The 22,768-nt window shown below is 39.1% G+C and overlaps 1 protein-coding gene across 1 annotated transcript in view; it reads left to right on the top strand.

The window, feature by feature from the left end:
- The window catches only part of GDA (guanine deaminase), a 64,323-nt gene extending 42,254 nt beyond the window's left edge, over positions 1-22,069 (top strand). Inside the window, exons 8-14 of the mRNA XM_070431498.1 lie at positions 1,484-1,591; positions 3,323-3,420; positions 5,967-6,034; positions 10,836-10,982; positions 15,459-15,580; positions 16,709-16,736; positions 17,922-22,069. Of these exons, the coding sequence (XP_070287599.1) occupies positions 1,484-1,591; positions 3,323-3,420; positions 5,967-6,034; positions 10,836-10,982; positions 15,459-15,580; positions 16,709-16,736; positions 17,922-17,992 (642 nt within the window). The 3' untranslated portion in view covers positions 17,993-22,069. The remainder of the gene's footprint in view (positions 1-1,483; positions 1,592-3,322; positions 3,421-5,966; positions 6,035-10,835; positions 10,983-15,458; positions 15,581-16,708; positions 16,737-17,921) is intronic.
- Positions 22,070-22,768: the final 699 nt, after the last annotated feature.

The following is a 22,768-nucleotide window of genomic DNA, read 5'->3' as shown; positions in this document are numbered from 1 at the left end:
AAGCTTAGCAAGCCCTTCTTGTTAAGCTTCTTCTTGGCTCCCTTTGTCATTAGAGATAAAGGTGCTCTTTTCCCCCCAGGTGTAGGGCAGGCACCTCTCACATGGGGGTGTTATGATCTGTTTCGGGGAAGGAAGGGTGAGAGAGGCACCAGAGTGACCTTCTTGCTTCTGCCCTTATCAAACCCCTTTACCTTAATGTGGCATTTTTCAATATGCCAAGATGCCATATTTTGTGGCAGTAGATACTGAACCCCATCAACACACAGCAAAAGCAGGTATATCCTTGCGTGGGGTGTATGTCTGTATGTAGGTGTATTTACTCAAATTTATCAAAATGACACAAATCATCTGGTTGTCCTTTCTTCTGGTGCCCATGCATTTCTTCAGTGGTCTGGGTTTTCCTCAAGGCCAAGGATAGAGTTCATCCCATAGGTGGGAGACTGCTTTTTAGAATATTGCTGTTTTTTTCTTTGATTTATTTGGCTACACTCATGGAGAGAGGGAAATGGCATTGCCATTCTTGGAAGTGGTAGCTTGCTCATGAGTTATTTCCCATAATACATATCCACCACCAGTTGGCCTGAAATGACTTCTGTGTTAGGCCAGGGGTGGGTGTGGTTCCACTTCCGTGTTTGTCTCTGAAACACCCCATGTGCTCTCCAGTTTTGTGGTGCCTGGAGAGAGGTTGGTGTGGGGGCCGGGACTCACTTGTTTTGCTTGCATGTGAGTCTTCACGGGCTCTTTCTAGGTGACTGCAGGATTGTCTGGCCCAGTTGTTTTCAAATTGTTTTCTGCAGAAGAACTCATTCTGGAAGCCAAAAAAGGGGACAGAATGGAGACAGAGTCCCAGAGTCCCGAACCTGCTTCATTCTGAGAGGCAACTTGTTTATGCCTTTTACATCCTGGATTTCTATGAATCTTTATCATAATAACATGGCCAAAGCTAAAAGAAGTTGGAAAATTGCTTATCCAGCCAAACCCTTTTATTTGAGAGATGAGGAAATGGAGACCTAAATAAAAGAACTGACTCACCCTAAGACCCATGACTAGGGTCAGAACTTGGCCTAAAATTCAGCTCTCTTTATTCAAATCCAGTTTTCTTATGAGTGAAAGATGCCGTCTGTCCTGTTGGTGGCTTCTTTTCTTAAAGGACAACAGCAGAAGAAATAGGTGACCACAAATAGCTAGGCTGTTAGCTTTCTTTAAGGAACACTTTTTATTTTTGTTTGTTCTTACTATAGTTTGGAATTTGAAAAGACCTTGTTGAAACATTACATGGGTTAGAATATTGCATGCTTGCGTAATTACATATTCATAGTTTCTTTGTCACATGATTGCTTTAAATAAATGTACAGTCTTTAGTGTCTTTCTATGTGGCCCCTCACATAGACAAGTAGAAACCATCCATCCATTTTGGAGTAGGACATATAATATCTAGTGGCATTTTACCTTAAAAATTGAAAATATTTTTTTTTTCTCGTAGAGCCATATAAGTGAAAATCCTGAAGAAGTTGAAGCTGTGAAAAAGTTATTCCCCAGTTATAAAAACTATACAGATGTGTATGATAAAAACAATCTTCTAACAAATAAGGTAAATTACATCTCATGACATAATCTGTACCAAATAGGGCATATATATCTGAATTCTGAGATCTCAGTGGTGCTCTTCAGACTTCTATGACATGTGCATTCCCAGACTAAAGCTTAGAGTGTGCATATGTGTGTGTGTGTACATAGTTAAAAATGGGCCTGAACTCTCATCCTGGTAAATAAATCTAAACGCTTCACTGAGGGTGGGAATATCATTTAGTCCAAGGACATTTTGTCAGTGTTTATTAGAATGTAACTGTACATTTCTTTGAGTTAGAAGACCATATCTAAGGATCCATTCTGCAAGAAATATGATTAGGAATGTTAATTACATATGAAAATTAAAAAATGGTTCTCATGGGGGATTGTTTAGATGATAGAATTTACATAATTATAATTTTATCCAACGTTCACAAAGAATGAGGCATACAGGCTTACAAGGTGGATGTCTGTGTGTATACGTGTGGGTGCATGCCTAGAAAAACTGCATGGAAGACACATATTGAATGTTAAAGGTTATTCTTCCTGAGGGAGAAACAGAAGGACTTTCTTTGTATTTTTAAACACCTTGAGATTGCTTTTATGAGTGTGGGTTGTTTTCATAATTAAACCATTTTAAGTTCATTAAAATTAATGTGAGTGAGCAGAGACCTCATTAGAATAAGACACCCCTTGGCCGTGGCCTTAGCTATGGCAGCAACTAAATTCTTAGGGACTTGGTGAATGGAGATGTGGCTATGACTAATTTGAAAGGCTAATATTCTGCATAAATCTTATACATGCTGCACCTTAATCTTCATCCTCCATAACATATATTTCCATATGATTAATACATTAACCTTCAATTTGCATGTTTCTTTGCTTTGCACAGAGGTTATGAAAATTATATTTTAATAATAATTATGTGGCCACCCAACCATGCCTCCTAAAGAAGAAAGCTAATCAGATATAGGTTTTGTACTGAGGACAAAGGAATTTTGAAAGAGTAAAGCCTTATTCAGGAAAACCCACCAATATTACCAAGCCTGAAAATGAAGAGAAGTCTCTTATGTGTGCAGTGCCTGCTTTCTTGGATCAATTTTACCTTCTGAATTCATGCGTATAAGATATTACATTTCTTAATTTTTAGGAAAATGTAAATATAGGTGATGAAATAACGAAAGTATGTTCGGTTATGTATCAAGTCCATTGTTCTTATATCTAACTTGGGGCAGAATTAAAGAACAACTCCTTCCAGGATCACTCCCCCAGCTCGCATGTGCTGAGAAAGGAAAGCTCACTTCTAGAAAGCACTGATTAGAATAGGAACAAACACAGCCCCACCAGACACCCACTAGATTTAGAAAAGAAAGTAACTTGGTTATTTTCTAAAGTGGAGATGAAGGAATCACAAATATCTTCAAACTGGTTGGGTGTTCTATGCTGGAGATGACCTGGATCAACCCTCCTTATTTTATAGATTTAAAAAAAAAAGAAAAGAAAGAATATGATGATAAGATCTACACATGTGCTGAAACTTTTGTAATCCAATGTCTTGACATGTACTGAGTGATTTTATACAGACAGGTAATCATACATGTTCTTGTGAAGATGCTTACAGACATCTTCATGCACACGCGAGCAGGTCCAGATGTCACAGCTTCTCTCTGTGCCTATACTGTCTTGTTGTGAGTGAGGACTAACTGAAGCATTTTTAAGTGGTAAACTCCACACAGCACACTCTTCTCTCCAGACAGTGATGGCACATGGCTGCTACCTTTCCGCAGAAGAACTGGATGTTTTTAGGGAACGAGGAGCATCGATCGCACATTGTCCCAATTCTAACTTATCGTAAGTAGGCAATGATTGGTTGATAAATTACGAACATTTGGGTTGCAAAACAGCAGCCTTTGTTTTCTGAGTCATTCCTTCAGTGTCTCCCTTCTGTAGTTATGTTTGATTGGGGTGGGAGCTAGATAGACAGGTGCATACCTTTGCGTCTGAAGAAAAAGAAAGCACTTAACAGGGCATTTTTTTGCAGAGTATGTATTTGAAGAGCACCATATCTCTTAAAATTTCTGAGTTTGTGCAAAAGAGGAAAGTGGAAATGCAACAGAAAGAGTTCAGAACCAATAGCATTGAAAACTTACAGCAGGGCCCGAAAGGGCACACACTCCAGCAGGTGTTCCAGGGAGAGGTGCTCACTTTCCATTGCTTTGTGTTGTGCAAACTACTAGAAACACTCACACTAGTAGAAATGATGCAGTGCTACTGGAAATCCACACCCTACATATGGTGTATGTCACCTGCTGGATCAGACAGGATGCCAGCTCATGTGAGAGCGACCTTGCCCTTTATAGTTCACCAGAATGCAAAAGCTTTATTTATAACTGGTTTTTAACATTTTGAAAGGTTATATATTCACAAGTTAATCAGATGAAAGTTATGACCTGTATCTTCAGGAAAAAAAGTCCAGAGATATAAACGTGCTGCACCTAATTTCAGGGAATTCATAGATCCCAGGATGCTGACCCATGGATGCTAGGTGCAGAATTCATGGTCCAGGATTAGATATAGGCAGGCGCTCTCCTTTCTGGTATTAGTCAACCCAGAACAGAGCTGCTTCCTCTTAGAGGAAGGCTGGGGTGGATCACTCATATATTCATTCAATACATTTATTTAGCTTCTGCTAGATTTTCATCTTTTCGAGGGTTACTTTGTGTTCTCTTGATTTGAATTCTTGCAGAAGTAGACCATGAGACGAGGATTCATGTACAAGTAGCTTATTGGGGAGATGATCTTAGGAAACACCTTTAGGGGGGTAAGATGGAGAAGGGAAGGAGATCAGCAAAGAGTGCATCATTAACCGAGTTACCAGCATGGGCTCCTGGAGTCTAAGCCTTCTGGAAATCCCAGGAAGTCAGTGTCCAAAGCAGACCTCCAAGTCATTCTGCCCAAGGTGTGGGGGACCTGGTTATACCCAAACACCCACCAATTATTATTGGGTGATTGCTGGGTGGGACGAAGAGGCATTGATTCCCTGGAGCTTCTGACCTTCCCTAGACCAGAGCGGAGCAGGCTCTACTGGCTGAAGAGAGCCTTCAGCAAAGAGTTGGAGGTGTCAGCAGTTAGAAGTCTAGGGACCTTGTAAATGAAAAACCTATGTCAGTGGCAGCATGGGAAGGCACAAGAAACACAGCGACTTATTTCTAGACCAGGGGTGGGCAAACTTTTTGACTCGAGGGCCACAATGGGTTCTTAAACTGGACCGGAGGGCCAGAACAAAAGCATGGATGGAGTGTTTGTGTGAACTAATATAAATTCAAAGTAAACATCATTACATAAAAGGGTACGGTCTTTTTTTTTTTTTAGTTTTATTCATTTCAAACGGGCCGGATCCGGCCCGTGGGCCGTAGTTTGCCCATGGCTGTTCTACAGTGTTCTGAGAGGTTCCAGAGGCTTCCAGTTTTGAGACATCGAGTGGTAACGCATGACAGGAAATTCTGCCCATATACAGCTTAGTGATCATAATTATGATCTAGTGGCCAGATAGGGGAAGGGTGTAACACCCCTTCCGTTAGTTACACAACATCTAAACTAAAACGTGATCCAAATGAAGGTTTAAAGTTCTTTATGGATACATTTCTGTTTACATGGCCACTGTTATTCTTTCTCCAACAACTTTGAGAGTTTTATGGCGTGTACATTGGGGCTTTGAAATTATAATCATGTGTGTCTTTGAGCAGACCACTTTGACCTTTGCATCTTCTCAGACTTCTAAGGATAGCTTTAGTTTTCCTTCGTTTCTTTAGAAAGGCGCATATCTAGTAAGCTCAGGGCCACGAGGTCCAGACTTCAGCACAGGAACCATCTCTCCTAGTTTCTGGCCTCATTTGAGCTGGCAGGCCTGGACTCACCAGCCTGCATGCCCTTTTCCAGTTATACTCCCTTTCTTTATCTTAAATGTCACTACTTATTCAGAGTAACAAATTATCTGAGACGGAGAGGAAAGACAAAGCTTTATCATTTCTACTTCCTAACATAGGAGGATAGGTTGGTTAAAAAAGTATTAAAGACCGGTAAGACTTTTGGACTAATTGCAAGATTTAATTTCTTCATTTACTTTTCCTTGCAAACGATCCCCTGCTTCCTGTTTTTGCTCTTGCTCCTTTGTACCCTCCTGAGATTAACCTCTGTGCCAGGAGTTAAGCTCCTTTGTGGTCTGCTTTTACTCCAGGACTCAGATGTTCTGATCTGATGAATGTGTGTGTGTCAGCATTAGCGCTGATGTGACGGAGAATACAAGTTTCAGTGACATCTCCATCACTACTATTAGGGTGCTTCTCTTGTTGGGCCCACATAGGTGTCCTGGTTCTGACAGTCTCCTCTCTCTGCAGGCTCAGCAGCGGCTTACTCAATGTGCTAGAAGTGCTGAAACACGACGTGAAAATAGGGCTGGGCACAGGTTGGTAGTGCACCATTTGGGGCCATGGCTAACTGGTTGCTTAAGTGCATAACGTTCTAATGGGACTCATTTTCAGGTTGCATTTCCATGTTAAAAAATTAGTTTTATTTTTCTGGTAACAATATCTTGAGCTAATAAAATAGTGAGATTGGAAGCAGTAAGAAGATATATGCAAAGGAAGACGTTTGGATATCACTAAGCTTCTGAAAGCTATTCTCTGCATTTACTGTCAGGGCTCTCAAGCAAGCATGTCAAACTCGAGGCCTGTGGCCCACATGCCTCATTTATTTGGCCCGTGTTAGCCTTTGAGTTTGACATGCTTGCTCTAAAGGATAGGTCCTTCTCTAGTGTTTTAGAGATTCATTTAAAGAAGTCCTTGATTTTTTTTTCTCTTTTGTTTTGTCCTTCTGGCAAGGCTTTAATAGTTTGGATTTGTATGTTTTTAGTTTTCAATAAATGTGCCATCACAAATACTGTCTCAAAAGAAAATTATTTGGCCTTGCCATAGCAAGCACAGACTCAGTTTATGCCAGCGTCAAGAACTCTGAGTTACAGAACTTGCTTTCCTTGTAAGCAGTGTTTAACAAAATGAGATTCCATTCACACGGGCAGTCTGATGCTTGCTAGGCTGAAGGACATTCTCAATGGCTGATAAATTAAGGATGCCTCTTTTAAAATGATTTTTTCCTGAATTTGTGCAGTGCTACTAACTTTGAAAGCCTGCGTCAGACCCAAATGTCTAGGCGTATCAACTGTGAACCTTTTACTATTGTGTGTGAATGAACTAAATTTTTTAAAAATATATTTTTATTTATTTCAGAGAGGAAGAAAGAGGGAGAGATAGAAACATCAATGATGAGAGAGAATCATTGATTGGCTCCCTCCTACACGCCCCCTGCTGGCATTGAGCCTGCAACAGGGCCTGTGCCCTTGATTGGAATTGAACAGGGACCCTTCAGATCGCAGGTCAACGCTCTATCTGCTGAGCCAAACCAGCTAGGACATAAATTTCTTTTTAAGTTGGTGTAGGGCACAAGGGCTTATTTTCCATTTTTGATGCACTTGTCCTCCTAATATTCAAGAGCATGTTTGCTTATTGACAATGATAGTCTGGAATAACTCAAGTCTTAGTTAACTTTATACCAAGCAATTCCTTGGTAAGACACACAATAGCACAAAGAGATTTATTAATATTTTTAAATAAGTATGCTAATGTAGAAGTTTTCCTTAATTTTATATGAATTAAAAAGAATTAATTTTTTAAAAAAATATATTTTATTGATTTTTTTCACAGAGAGGAAGGGAGAGAGATAGAGAGTCAGAAACATCGATGAGAGAGAAACATCGACCAGCTGCCTCCTGCACATCTCCTACTGGGGATATGCCCACAACCCAGGTACATGCCCTTGACCGGAATCGAACCTGGGACCCTTCAGTCCGCAGCTCTATCCACTGAGCCAAACTGGTTTCGGCGTAATTTTTTTAAAAAAAATTCTAATTTAAGCCTTGAATCACTGAGATTGTGTAATACCTGGATATATTCACAGGTGCTAAGGCAGGAAACTGGCTGTTTTACCTTAACAGAAAAGCTTTAATAGATAAGGAAAAATGTCCAAGAGTTTCTGTTACATAGTATAGTCAATTAATTAAAAATTTAGTGAACATGCAAAATAAGGTAGGTATTTGCTTTCAAATTTCCTGGGAGTTTGGTCTCTATGAGTTAAATTCATCACCTAACTTCTAGTTCTTGGCTTTTGATTGTGTAGCAATAGCTTAAAACAATTAGGTAAAGCTCTCACTGTCACTTATTAGATGTAAGACATTGAACAAATTAATGTTCTAAGGCAGGGGTCCTCAAACTTTTTAAACAGGGGGCCAGTTCACTGTCCCTCAGACAGTTGGAGGGCCGGACTATAGTTTAAAAAAAAACTAGTCGGCTGCTAAGCAACAGGCAGCGGCAGCAAAAACACCCGGTGGGCCGGATAAATGTTTTCGGCGGGCCGCAGTTTGAGGACCCCTGTTAAGGCTTCAATTTCTAATTTCTGTAGCAATAACAACAATCATAACGATATCTATCTTACAAGCTTATTTTGAGGCTTAAATGAAAAAAATCTGACACGTACTAGTCAATAAAGATTGGCTTACAAGGGAAATAGCAATGTTGGTATATTGACCAAATGTTTGCTTAAATATGATGAATTTGCTTATTAAGTTGGAGAATGCATTTCACATCATCTCTGCTGTGGTAGCCACCCTATGCTCCACTATTTCCTAAACATGACCTTTGTGTATGAATTTGCACTTCATTTGTAGACTTTAGAAGATTATTTAAACTGATATCATTGACAGAGAGCAGTTTCAAAAGCAGGTCATTCACTGTATCTGTATCAAGTGTAGGTAGGTCCTGACTTGCTCCATATTAAGAGGAAACCCACAGGAAGCTTAATGAACATATTGCAAAGCAAGAGAAAATGGTATCAAAAAGAATAAAAGGATGAGCATATTTCTGCAAATGATTTACTTTAGGGTCCAGAAGAAAATTTCAGAACATTACCATCATCCTTGGAGTACAAGAAGACATGGCACTATGAAAAGACCACATTACAAGGCGACAAAGCTCTGCACATTTGACACCCATCCATCTCCGAGCCTCTTCTCCCAACACTCTCACCTCCCTACATGGGCTATCTTTAAATTCTCTTTATGAATCTCACTCCCTTCTACCAAAACAATCTTTGTGCATTCTGTTCTTCTGCCTGGAATGCCCTTTATACCTCTGTTTACATGATTGAGTTCTTCTCACTCCTGTATTAGTTTAAATGCCGTTACCCTAAAGAGGTCTTCTCTGACCATGTCTGTCTCAATGGGCTTTCCACCTCCATCTTCTCTGTCACTAACTGAACACAGTTTATAGTTAATACTTGTTTGTTTATTTGTCTCTTTTCTTCCTCCTCCACTAGCTGGTAGCTCATATGGAGCCCATCAGTTTTATTTATGAGTACTTATTATCATAGAAGATGCTCAGTAAGTGACTGTCAATGAATGAATGAATGCATAAGAAGTTAATACACACATATAAAATAATTTCTTTTATTTATGTATTTATGTATTTATTTATTTATTTTTGTTAAAAGTATTACAAAGGGTATTACATAAGTGTCCTTTTTTTCCCCCCTGCCCTTGACAATCCCCTGCCCTCCCTTACCCCCCAGTGTCTTATGTCCATTAGTTATGCTTATATGGATGCATACAAGTCCTTCGGTTGATCTCTTACTCCCCTCCCTCCTGTCCCCCAACCCTCCCTGGCCTTCCCACTGCAGTAAAATAATTTCCTTTTATCTTTTCATTGCCCTCTGGCTCAAATTTTCACTCTTGTATGGTTTGTTTAGAGTCTTCTTGTAAACATTGTGTCCTTATGCTGACTCTGGTAAACAAATAACAATGCCATTCTTTATCATGATCATAGAGAGGCATGGGTTAGGAATAGGTTTCTGAGAAAATGCATCCATTTTTCTCTACCATTTCCCCATGCAGTTTCTACCCTTAACTCCTCATTCCCTAGCACTTATGTTACTCAATTGAATTTTTCCAGCAACTTTCAAAATAGATGATATTATTTCTATTTTCTGAGAAAATTGAGGTTCACAGGTCCTAACTGAACAAAGGCCAACAAACAGAAAAGTTCCAGGTCCACAGTCTAAAACCAGGTCTGCAAAATGTGATGTTCATTATCTCTCTTTTCACGCCATCACACTGCCTCTCATTATATGATAAAGTGGGAATTCTACCTGCACTAATGTGTTGCAGGGAGGAGAAGCCACTGAGCTCACCCAGCTGGGCAGAGATCAGGAAGTTACTATCACAACGGAAATCCCTGGAAGAAAAGTTTGACTAAAATACCACGGCTTTTGTAGTCCAGGGTTTCTTTTTTATCTGCACAATATTGTTCCTTTGTTGGAACTTTATTAACATAACAACCAGAAGAGTATAGGATGATTAAGTCATCCTGTAAGGCAGCAACATAATAAGACAGCTCTCAAAATTTTCTCAATAAATTGTTTTCTAAATCCAATGATGGGTGTCTTATAAGAGAAAATGAGAGACACTTGAAGACACAGAGGGAAGACAGAGATGAAGTTGGAGCCAGGTATTGGAGTTACACTGCCACAAGCCAAGGACTGCCAGGGGCCGCCAGAAACTGAGGGAAGCAAGGGAAGATTCTTCTCGGGAGCCTTTATAGAGATCGTGGCCTGTGAACACTGATTTAAGACTTCTGCCCCCCAAAGCTGTGAGAGAATAAATTCCCGCTGTTCTGTGCCACCAAATTTGTGGTAACTTGTTGCAGAAACCCTAGGAAACTAATGCAGGTGCACATTTGATATTAATTACTGGTTTTTAATTCCTTTACATGTTAGTCTATGTCTAGTCTGTGTTTATAGATCTTATCTTTGAAGTATATTAAAGACTCAATATCTGTCACTAAAACAAACAAAACACTTACCCTATTAATAGTTGGTTGTTACAAAATAGTGATGGGGCTGCAAAGTACGACATAGGGAATGAAGTCAATAATATTGTAATTGCTATGTGTGGTGCCAGGTGGGTACTTGAAATATCGGGGGTAGCACTTTGTAATGTATATTATTGTCTAACCACTATGCTGTCCACCTGAAACCCATGCAAAATAACATTGAATATAAACTGTAATTGAAAACTAAAATTTATAAATTCAACTTTATATACTTAATATTCCCTTTATCTCATAAGGTTACTGTTTTGGCTTTATTTTTCTCTATCCTAGATGTGGCTGGTGGTTATTCGCCTTCCATACTTGATGCAATCAGAAGAGCAGTGATGGCTTCCAATACCCTTTCGTTTACTAAGATAAATGAGAGAAGCCTCACCCTCAAAGAGGTATTCAGACTAGCGACTCTCGGAGGCAGCCAAGGTAATAACCATTTTTTTCCTCTAATAATGTACACCATGCCAATCTGTGTCCTTGGATGCACTATGAAGGTACATGCATCCACTATTCATGACGGTTGCATCTCACATAGCATACCCCAAACTTAGCAAGTAAGTCCATGTTCAAGCATGTGGTGGAGGCATAATTCTTTCAGGACGCTCCCTTTCTTTGGAAGAAGAGATGATTAATACACAGTTACCATATTAATTGTTTTAATGGATTTATTTGCATTGGTCACATGCATACAAGTTCTTTAAAATAATCAGTTTTTCCATTGAGTCAAGTAATACATTCTATTGCCCCGAGTGAAGATGATGATAATAATACTAATAGTAAAAATATGCCCAGCTGGCATGGCTCAGTGGTTGAGTGTTGACCTAAGAACCAGGAGCTCACAGTTCGATTCCCTGTCTGGGCACATGGGTTGTGGGCTCAATTCCCAGTATGGGGTTTGTGGGAGGCAGACAATCAATGATTCTCTCTCATCATTGATGTTTCCATCTCTTTCTCCGTCTTCTTTCCTCTCTGAAGTCAATAAAAATATACTTAAAAAATAAAAATAGTAGCCAAGAGCTCTTACTATGTGGTAGGCACTATGCAACATGCGTTATGTATGTTGTTATTTACCTCCAACCACTGTTATTAATTCTATTTAATCAACAAGGTACCTGGTGGAAGCTTACACAGCTCTCAAGCTATACTGTGTCATGATTTGAATCCAAAATCTGATGCCAGAGTGTAGGCTCTTATCCTTTCACTGTGATACCTTCCTGTGTAAATCCCAGCTTAGAGTATGCATTCTTTTTTTTTTTTTTTTGGAGTATGAATTCTTTATGTAATTAAGTACAGTAATTACCCAAGTCTCTTTAAGTGGAGAGAGATGTTGAAATATAGTGGGTTGATATGCAAATATTGTTCACCAGCTTTTCCCAGTTCTCACATGTAACTATTTTTATGGGGGAAAAATAGAAATTAGTAATTGTATTGCTTTCAGTCACTTTAGCATTGTGGTGTATTCTAGATGAATGATAGTGAACATAGCATGAAACCTTAGGTAGCTTATGTGAGATAACAATATACATATCAAGACAAATATAGATAGAGGCCTAGTGCACGAATTCGTGCACAGGTGGGGTCCTGAGGGGGATGGGGGGGCCAGGATGCGATTGGCCCTCCAGGCAGGTGGTGGGATGCCCTTGCCGGCCTAGGATCCGGATCCATCCCACTGACATTTGCACTGGTTGTCGGGAGCCACCTGGTAGCCACTTTTATATTGTTTCTTCCTTGCGGAGCTTCTAGGGAGGGGAAGTGGCCGCAGTGCCCGAGGCCAACTTCCAGGAGGCCAGTGGCGCTGGTCTGTTGGTGCCTGGCCCATTCTCCGGAGATTGGACCTGCAGGACTACTGAAGGAGTGAGTGGCTGCCACTGGGCTGGTGGACCACTGGGATGGGTCGGTCAGCTGAGTGGTGCTCTGGCTGTGGGAATGCACTGACCACCAGGGAGCAGCTACTGCATTGAGTGTCTTCCCCCTGGTGGTCAGTGTGCGTCATAGGTTGTTCAGTCCTGAGGTCGCTTATGCTTTTATATCTATATATAGATGTGTAGATTTATATATAGCTAATCTGGGTCTTAAAAATGGAGGAGGATGAAAACCAAAAATAGCCTGTGAAGAGAAACTTCCTGGCTCTTCTTTGAATGCTCAGGGCTATGATGAATATCAAGAACCTTTCAAGACAACCAAGTAGAGGTCATGCTCCTTGCATTTCTAAGTCTTAGGATTTCATGTGAAGCTCCATGTTCTAAGTCACCATTCTTTTAACAAGTGTAGCGCTCCTCACCCCCACCCTCACTGTGTTTGTGCATCTGAGTTCAAGCAGTTGGCCAACCATCTTATTTTCATGGTGCAAATGAGTTGTATTTAAATTGTGCCTTCTTTTTTTCTTCTGGGCTCTCTGTGAGTTGCTTCATCAAGATTTTTTCTGTCTGATCAAGCCAGCCTAGGGTGCTTACCAACTCATTTCTGCCTTGCTGTATAGCTTCCAAATCTATTTTCTTGGCTGCAGGGCTTACTGTTATGGAATTTCTTCTCCTTAACTCATGTCTCTACAAGAGTCAGAGTGAAATGAGATTAATGGATTTCTATTTAAAGTGTGTCATCTTCCTGGCTTGCCACGACCTTTATATTCAAGATGTTGCACAAATCCCCTTCCCAGAGCCAACATTCACTCTAAAGGCAGCAAAACTGTATTTCCTGAAATGCATTTAAGGTATTTACCAACCCAGCTGGGCCTTACTGCAATGATGTTAACTAGGTCCATTTACAAATTCACCAAAAGCAATTATGTCTTCTTTGGTTAGTTCATGCCTGAAATCTCCAGGTTCGAATAAATAGTTCAATTAGTTTATATATATTATCAAACTCTGACAAATGAACCTGGTTATCTGGTCTATTAAACACACAAGTTTATGTTGAATACAGTTATTAAAAACATATTTTTCATGTTTCTTTGTCAAGGGAAAATGGGTGAAGGAGGAGAGAATTTCCATTGATTTTTTTCTATAACATTCAGTCCTTCTACACACTATTAGTAGAAGTCACCTAACTGCTTTTAACATTTCTAATTATTTTTGCTCCCCTGTCTTCCTATTAGAATTTTTAGCTAAAAAATATCTTTCTTTTCTGAGAATAAAAGAGGTGCCCTTTAAATAACCTTTTAAGAATAAGTAGGGTTTCTAAGTCAGTGATTAGCACATTGCCAATACATATTCATACATCCATCTATATATATAAAAGCCTAAGTGACCATCAACTGGTAGACTAAACAACCAGTCGTACTGGTCGCTATGATGAGCACTGACCACCAGGGGGCATATGCTTAACATAGGAGCTGCCCCTGATGGTCAGTGTGCTCCCACAGCCAACCTCCCACAGTCCCTTCCCCCAGCCAGCCAGCCCCAATTGGCCCCAATCGCAGGCCAGGCTGAGGGACCCCACCCATGCACGAATTCATTCACTGGGCCTCTAGGAGAGATATAATCTAGTAGAAATATAATCTAGGTATTGTCTAACAGGGACATGCCATCCAATATTTTCACATTGGACCGTATCCTGACAGTGAAAGAATGGAAAAAACACATGTAAGAATTTAAATAAAAGTGCTGCACTCCAGGTGACCCTCCCTTTATGCATGCTTCCATTCGGTACCTCAGTGTATACCTTTCTCAAATTACAGGCTTTCCTGAGCTCAAGATTCAATACCTTCATTGACCAGGAAAGTCAACTATTCCCATCTTGTGAAACTAAATCATGTCAGTGAAAGAGATGCTCTTTGTCGTCTAATACACATGGAACATGAATGCTAGCCATAAGGTGGATCAAATTAATAGACACATCAACCTATGCCCTATTTTAGAAAACCATTCTTCTCTGGCAACCAGAAAATCTTTGAGGTTGCAAAGAAATTGGTTTGCTTTTATTTTTTTTTTAATATTGATTTTTTTACAGAGAGGAAGGGAGAGGAATAGAGAGTTAGAAACATCGATGAGAGAGAAACATCAATCAGCTGCCTCCTGCACACCCCCTATTGGGGGTGTGCCCGCAACCAAGGTACACGCCCTTGACTGGAATCGAACCTGGGACCCTTCAGTCTGCAGGCCGTCGCTCTATCCATTGAGCCAAACCATTCAGGTCTGGTTTGCTTTTAAAGGATTGGGGCTTTTAAGTCATGAGCATCTGTTTACTTTCAGAAGTGAATTTTTTCTCTTCCAAGGATTTAACCTAAGGAACTTATGATGGATATGCCTGCATTGGCCAATGTGCAAAAGGATAATTATTTTTTATTTATTTGAGGTTTATTTCACTGCCATGAAAATAGATCTTGTCAGCTATTTCAGAAAACGAAAGGATCCAGAAAGGCAAGAATAGGAGTGTTGTGGGGGAGACTAGGAGGCAAGAAGAAAAAAAGATATGTTGTCAGTTGCCATGTTTCTTGGAGGGATGAATGAAAGTCATAACCAGCTGAACTCTGAAGTGCACTGATAGAGCAGAAATAGAGAGACACTATCAGAATTATGATCATGGGGATGAAGGGAAGTGTTTTTATTCTCAGATTTGCTTTCCCTGTGCTTACTCTGATTTCTGTAAGTCTAAGTCTTGTGACCTGTTGGAATGAGAGAGTTTTTACGCTTCACTATTAAGATACTAATTCTTTTTTTCTTTTTTTATGTACTTTTTAAAAATTTTAATTTTTATTTCTTGTTGTGTACTTTCTTAATACATTGGAAGTTTCATTTATGCAAGATTAATAATATGAATTAGGAAAACATATATTTTTTTTTTTTTTTTTACTAATTCTTTTTCTAGTGACATGTTGGCTGACTTTGTCCTTGCAAACTGGGACACTGACATGGTCTGATGGCTCAAAATACTAACTGTTTATTAATTTATTCCACCCTGTAGCCCTGGGGCTTGACAAAGAAATTGGAAACTTTGAAGTGGGCAAGGAATTTGATGCCCTCTTGATCAACCCCAAAGCATCCGATTCTCCCATTGACCTGTTTTCTGGGGATTTTGTTGGTGACGTAAGTAAAAAAAAGTTAATCAAAAGGCATCTATTTCCTGAAGTAATCACAGAAGCTTCCTTGTAGAAAACAAAATAGAAACAATCATTTTAATGGAATACAAGAGACTCTTAAGAGGGAAGCTAGATTTTTAAAAGTTAACATAATTTCATGACAATAATGTTAGTAATAATGGTACTAATAGAATATTTGTATTTTGAATATATTTGTATATTTTAATGGTTTGGTCTATAAGAAGCCGTAATATAGCTAGCACTTACTGAATACACTTGCTGGGTGCTAGATGGTATAGCATTAAGCACTTGCATACGTAATTTTGTTTAATGATCAAAACAACTCTTATGAGAGGCAGATACTATTTATATTGCCATGTAATCTGTGGGGCAGTGAGGCTTAGGGAGGTTAAGTGATTTACCTAAGGATTCATGGCTAGTAATTAGTAATTAGTAGACAGAGTTGGGATTCAAGCCCAGGACTTCATGACTTCCAGAGTCTGGGTGATTGACCACAATGCTACATTGATTTTCTCAATTATAAGAAAATGAGTTTTATTACTTTGTTCCTATTATTATAAAGTGTTTCCCTATATAGAAAATAAACTGGTTCTTCTTACTTTAATAACAATTAGTTATAAAATATTGAGTTTTTCTAAAAACATTAATTACCATTTATAAATTGATCCACTTATAAAAGTAAATATGTAAATATAACATACTGGGGTTTTTAGAAGAAAGATGCTGGTTGTTATTTTTATATTATTTATTCTTTTGCTCCTTTATTAGAATGGATTTCTTGGAATAAGGCTCAGCCCTATTCATTCGATCATTTTTCTTATATTATACATTTCTTAAAATATTTGCATTATTTCATTAATTAATTTATGTAGCACTTTTGTTCTAAAGTTTCCAAGGTTTTATATACCAAGAACTTTCAGGCAATAGATAAACATTTGTTAATAGTCACTATTTCTTTTTAAGCAAAAGACCACTTCTTTTTCATTAATAAAAGTAGATTTTATCATTGAGAAATGAATTTAATTTCTGGGTTTTGCTAACCCACTACTGACTGAAATTTTCTAAATGCACAAAAATAATTATTTCTTATTATTACCTTTATTTTCCATTTTAGGCTTTTATCCAGAAGTTTCTCTATCTAGGTAAGTAGAAATATGTCTCTATGCTAAATAAAATCTTTCTTTGTCTCTATCTTGGGTATGACTCTCTGCATTTATGATACCACATGTAAAACCCTATGTGTGATCATTTGCTTTGGTTTTTTAAAAACATTTCTCAGCATGGAGTCCATTTGTGGCACAATATTTAAAGACACAATGTGAAATTGGCGTGCTCCTCTAGAACATACAGTCATAAATCCTAATCTGAGGAGTGGCAGGCCCAGGGGATGGCTAATCACGCCTCTTCCCCCTACACTCGTTCTCTATCCCGAGCTGCCCTACCAGGTCGTTCGTATTCATAAGGATGTGGTGGGATCTTTTCACACATGCTTTTTCACATACTCACATTCCATTGTATTCACTGAGGGAGGGAAGTAAATAATGTATAAGATTCTACTCTGCCTCCCCCTCGGTTGAGTGTCCTCTGAGCCCTGATGAACTTGGGATGGGAGAGACACCTGTTGCATTCCTTGTGGAGCTCAGTTCTCACAGGTCCTGCATCTCACCACCCTCAGTGTATTCTGGGGTGTAAAGCTAAGTACTTCCTTTACATTTGGGGCTAGAAAGGCAAACCAATCACTTCAGCTGAAAGGACAGTAATAGGGGTCAATTCAGCTTTATGTGATTTCTGCCTTAGGGGCAGATTTCAGACCCCAGTCCTCAAATTAGATGCAGCATCTTCTATTGGTCATGTCCCCCTGTCTATATTTTAAACAATCTGAGAGAAACAAAGGCCATTTTTTTTAATGTTCTCTTTTAGAAGTGTGTTTTGCTTTTAAATCTCTCTCAGGGGCAATTAAAATACTTATTTCAGAGGGGAGGAGGATGGGAAGAGATTAACCAAGTAACTTATATACATGTATGCATAGCCCATGGACACAGACAATAGTGTGGTGAAGGCCTAGGTTGGGGCAGGTGCTGGGTGGAGGGAGCAAAGAGGGGGAAAATGGGGGATATCTCTAATATTCTCAACAACAAAAAAATATGTACAGGGTATCCCCCAAAATGTGTATACATTTTGAACAATTATATGTTCCAATGGGTTAAATCTGAAAAGAAAGAAACCTCAATTGAGCTCTTAGCTGTGCAAGTGTTGTGTACATTTTGGGGAGACAGTTTGTATATATCTTTAAAAATACTAAACGGTTCCATGATTTTTTCTTTCAGGAGATGACCGAAATATTGAGGAGGTTTATGTGGGCGGAAAGCAGGTGGTTCCCTTTTCAAGCTCAGTCTAAGACCCTCTGCGTCTCCAAGTTCTCCTGGATAGCGTGGTTCTGCGCCCCCTTATGCCCAGGCAGAGTTAGAGCGTCAAAAAATAGTACCTTGTTCTTGGGATGACTGTCTCTTTGTGTGCTTACCTACAGTGCTCACTTGACAAATCGAAGGAAGTTGCGGTAATTCTCAACTCTCTGGTTGGGAGGATTCAAAATGTATCCCTTCTGAGCTGTTCAGATTTACTTTAAGCTTAAATATAAGAGAATGTTATGACTAGTGGTGTTCTTATTATGAGATTTAAGTGAAATCTACCTAATATTTGGAAATGTGAAGAGGAAAGATATTCCTGTGAGGTTCGATATTTTGAACTAGTAAATGTGAAAATTGGATATGGAAAATGAACCAGTGAATATATTTTTGAGGGAGAAAAAGACTACAAACATTGGAAAATCATTTTCAGATTGCTCGACAATTATATACTGAGCTTACTAACTTAAAAAGAGAACTCATTGAGATGTAAAACGTGTTTCTAGGTTGCCTTTGTGTTCTGGAAATTTGCACTTCATGGGATTTGCATTTCAGAGACTTGTTATTGTTGTGCTTTGCCTTCTTTGGGGATGAATTGTCAGAAATTGAATGCCACATGCTTTCTTCATATAGTTCTGTGCTTCAAAGTGTTTGACAGAAGTTGGGTAGTAAAGATTTAAAGTCTCTTAGAAATAGTACTCACACAACTACGTGGCATAAATAGTTGTATTTTTGTGTCCTTTAAGTCACCTTAATGTGTAACTGGGTGATGCTGTTACTGCTTCAGTTTTATTAGAGAGAAACAAATTCCACCCTCCACTGTTGGGTAGACTGAAGTCTTCATAAATTGGGGACAAGTGCTGGGCATTCACGAGCTGTCAATACTGAAAGGAAGGGTTTCATTGCAATGACCTAGTCTCCCCAAGGACTATGCCGTAGTCCCTGGCAATTTCATACTCAGATCAATTTGTTAGAACTTTTAAATGAAGGCAAATCCTATTAAAAGAAATATTAAAACTCTTTAAACCTTGCATATCGCAAGCACTCTATTTTCCCAGTTTTATCCTAGTGTAGTTTTAATTCCCAAGAATTTTAGGACATTCGAATTTCAATATAATGAAAAATATGTAGACATCCCACATAATGTTTATATTAAGAGGACTTAATCTGTACCAGACACCTAGGAAGATTAAGCAAAGCAAAGAGTATTTTTCTGCCTCCTAACTAATTAGTGTACTTTCCCATAACCTAGAATTAAAAACAAATTATGACTATGATAAATCCTTTACAAGTATTGATGTGAATGCTATTTAAATACTCTATTTTTCTCCTTTAATTTCAAATAATATAAACTAACAATGAAAAGGAGTAGGTTTTCTTAATATTTCATAGCACTTATTAATACCTTATAATAGAGAACTTTATGCTACAGAGCTAACTCCATATATAGAGAACTAAGGACAAAATTCTCCCTCTTGCATATAATTTTATTCTCATATAATCATGCTTATTCAGCAGTAATTTGCCCAGTTATTGTTGTTGTTTTTCCTTTGTGGAAGCACTTTTAGAGTTGACTATGCTTGACTACAAATATTTAGTTTGATTTTTTTCAATGACAGATTTTTTTTTTTTAAGGATATTAAATAACTCAGTAAATCTAATTTCTAGTCTCAATAGCTGTATTTCCAGAATTCCTGAGCCACGTCAAAGATGGCCCACCAGACTTCTCCCCATTTCTCTGTAGTGTTGGCATGAGTTTTCTGCTCTATCTCTTAATCCGTGCCACAGGAACTCGATTACCTGGTGTCTGACCCCCATGAGTGGGCTTCAGAATTTGGATGAGCTGTTCAAGATTCACGAACAGGCAGCAGCTGACCCCAGCCTTTGCAGGATCCTATACTATTACCTTCCTCAAGGGTGTACATTTTGAGGTTGAACACCAGTTTTCATTTAGATTTAGGATTCATATGCAGTAAATATAAATAAGTGTAGTGTTAGAAGCAGGAAGAACGGCCATATATAAGCACTTTGTCAAATGTTAAATTTAGCCCTGATAGTATGTTAAGACCTGAATATCTTGTCTAATAACTACAGAATGTCTTGAAATGTTACACGTGCTTTGATCTTCCTACATCACTTAGAACTAATGTGCTTTATCCTCCAAGTGCCGCGTTCCTGAATGGTGCATATGCTTTTTGCAGTACTTCGGGCCTTAGCCATACATGGGCCCAGATGTTCTGCACTTTGAAATGTGGCCTTTGCCTAATGTGGGTTGACTTGCTGAATTGTGGGGAGACAGTATCCCCAGCCAATTCTATTTGTTGCTTTGTGTTTGAATATTTTGCTTTCTGACGGGAAAGAATTAACACTTCTAATAAGCCCCCTCACTTCACCCTACACTCTTTTGCCTCAGGTTTCGTGGTGTTTTTAATGGAATACACTTTAAGAGGCCAAAACATATCCAGTAAAATTGACTGTCATACATTTAAAAGAATATGTTTGCAATTAGAACACAAAAGCAGGCTAATCAGCTAAGATGAATTTAATTTTCAAAAGAGGGTGAGCCCTAACCGGTTTGGCTCAGTGGATAGAGCATCGACCTGCAGACTCAAGGATCCCAGGTTCGATTCCGGTCAAGGGCATGTACCTTGGTTGCGGGCACATCCCCAGTAGGAGGTGTGCAGGAGACAGCTGATCAATGTTTCTCTCTCATCGGTGTTTCTAACTCTCTAATTCTCTCCCCTCCTCTCTGTAAAAAATCAATAAAATATATCAAAAGAGAGTGATACGTGGAGGAGGGCAGGAGAGGTGAGTCTTCGTGAACTGAAGCCGAGGAGGCTTGGCTCTCATTTATTCTCCCAGCTTTTTCTCTGATTCCATTGTCAAAGGTTTGAGAATCTAGGAGGATATCTCGGAACAAGCTCCCTTCATGGCAGCAGGAGGTCTTTCTAAATTGATACCATGAGCATCAAACCCCATTGACTCTCTGTTTTACTGCCATGGGAGTTCTGCACAGTTAAGAAAGGAAGGCGGTAGGGAAGCACTCCTGCGTGCTTTGCCGATGTTGAAGTGTGCCTGCAATATCCCTGTTGGCAGCTAGAGCTGAGACGTCACAGAGGAAACAATGGGTGTGAGGTCCAGGAACGTGTTTTGAATCTTCACTCCTTTCCAAATTCTTCCTGTTTTGAACCTTTTCATCTCAGAAGCAGACATATGGAAAGCCTGAAGGGCAAGCTGGAAGGCATGTTGGATCCGGTCTATCTTACACATGGGAGAGATGCAGCGTCAGGTGCTTCTGTAGCCTATTGGACACCGTGTCATTGTTGGCCAAGTTTTAAAGCTGATGATGATGCCAGAAACGTTCACATGTTTAATAAGAGTGTTCCGAGTCATGAAAAGGTGGACTAATAAATGTGGCATGTCCAAAGTCTTGACATAAGTTTTAAATGGCGTGCATCATTGTGAAAATTTTTTTTCCTGAAGGCTTACAAGAAACATTTGCAGTTTCCAATTGACCTAGCCATTTTAGGGATGACTTTGAACCCTGACACACTTTAATGTCTCTACAGGAAAATCATGGAAGAGGCGCACAAATGAATAGACACTCTTAGGAAACCCTGCCATTGGTCCCCATGTATGTTTTCATGCCCAGGCCCTCCTCCCTTTTTCTCCCACAGCCCCGAGTGTGTAGGGGGGAAGCACTGAGGGGTTAGTTCCGGTCCAGATTTAGTGAAATGCAAACGCTGAACAGAGTAATGATGAGGCTAAATATATATAAATCCCAAGGTGGCTTTCACCGTCCTTGGGGATCAAGAGACTGAGTACTGATGTTATGTGGCAGTAGTTACCTGTCCATTTCCTTCTCAAAAGCCTGTCAGAAAGCGTTCTTTATTGAAAACCACTTCACATTGTTGTCAAACTCCTGCTCGCTGCTCTGAAGAATAAATATCTATATGTATGTATTCATGGGGACGTTTTTCTCAAAATTTGTGTGGTTTCTTATTGTTTATGTGCAGGGTGAGCTCCTTTGTGCTTTAGAAAAAAATAAATGCGATCTTGTGTTTACATTATTTTCTTGTTGTGAGTCCTATCAATCTGATAGAAGGGGGTTAATCTTACAATGTTTTTCTCCTTTTAACATGAATTTTAAAAACCAGAATAGAATATTTAGCCCTGGGCCACCATATGTCTTCCAACCTATGATAATCAGTATACATAGCTTTAAAAAATTAAGGTCTAATGTTCAGCCCTTTAGAATCATATTGCTACTGCTTTTGATTTCAGCATAGTTAATATTTTATATATGTTTTAAACCTCAACCCAGAGCGAGAATGCTTTAACATCGAGAATTAGTTCACATGCCCTGACCAGTGTTGCTCAGTGATTAGAGCATCGGTCAGTCTACCAAAGTGTCCAGGGTTTGATTCCTGGTCAAGGGTGCGTAGCTGGGTTGCAAGTTTGATTCCTGGTCCTGGCTGGGACATGTGCAGGAGGCAACCATGTGTCTCTCTCACATCTCTTCTCTCTCTTTCTCTGTTTTTCTCCCTCCCTTCCACTCTATCTTCTATGTAAAAATCAATGTAGAAATATCCTTGGGCGAGGATTAATAACAACAACAACAAAAAGAATTAGTTCACACATACATGTATATTTAAAACAAAAATCTCAAAAATAACAATTTTCCTATCTCTGATGGCCTGGGCTATTTTCTGCACTATTTTATTCTGTTCTGTCCTATTCTTTTATATTTTATCTGTTTAATTATTTTT

The sequence above is a fragment of the Myotis yumanensis genome, unplaced genomic scaffold (genome assembly GCF_028538775.1).
Source record: "Myotis yumanensis isolate MYYU_CA2020_CCGP unplaced genomic scaffold, mMyoYum1.0.hap1 SCAF_12, whole genome shotgun sequence".
NCBI classification, from domain to species: domain Eukaryota; kingdom Metazoa; phylum Chordata; class Mammalia; order Chiroptera; family Vespertilionidae; genus Myotis; species Myotis yumanensis.
This window is presented reverse-complemented; position numbering and strand designations above follow the sequence as displayed.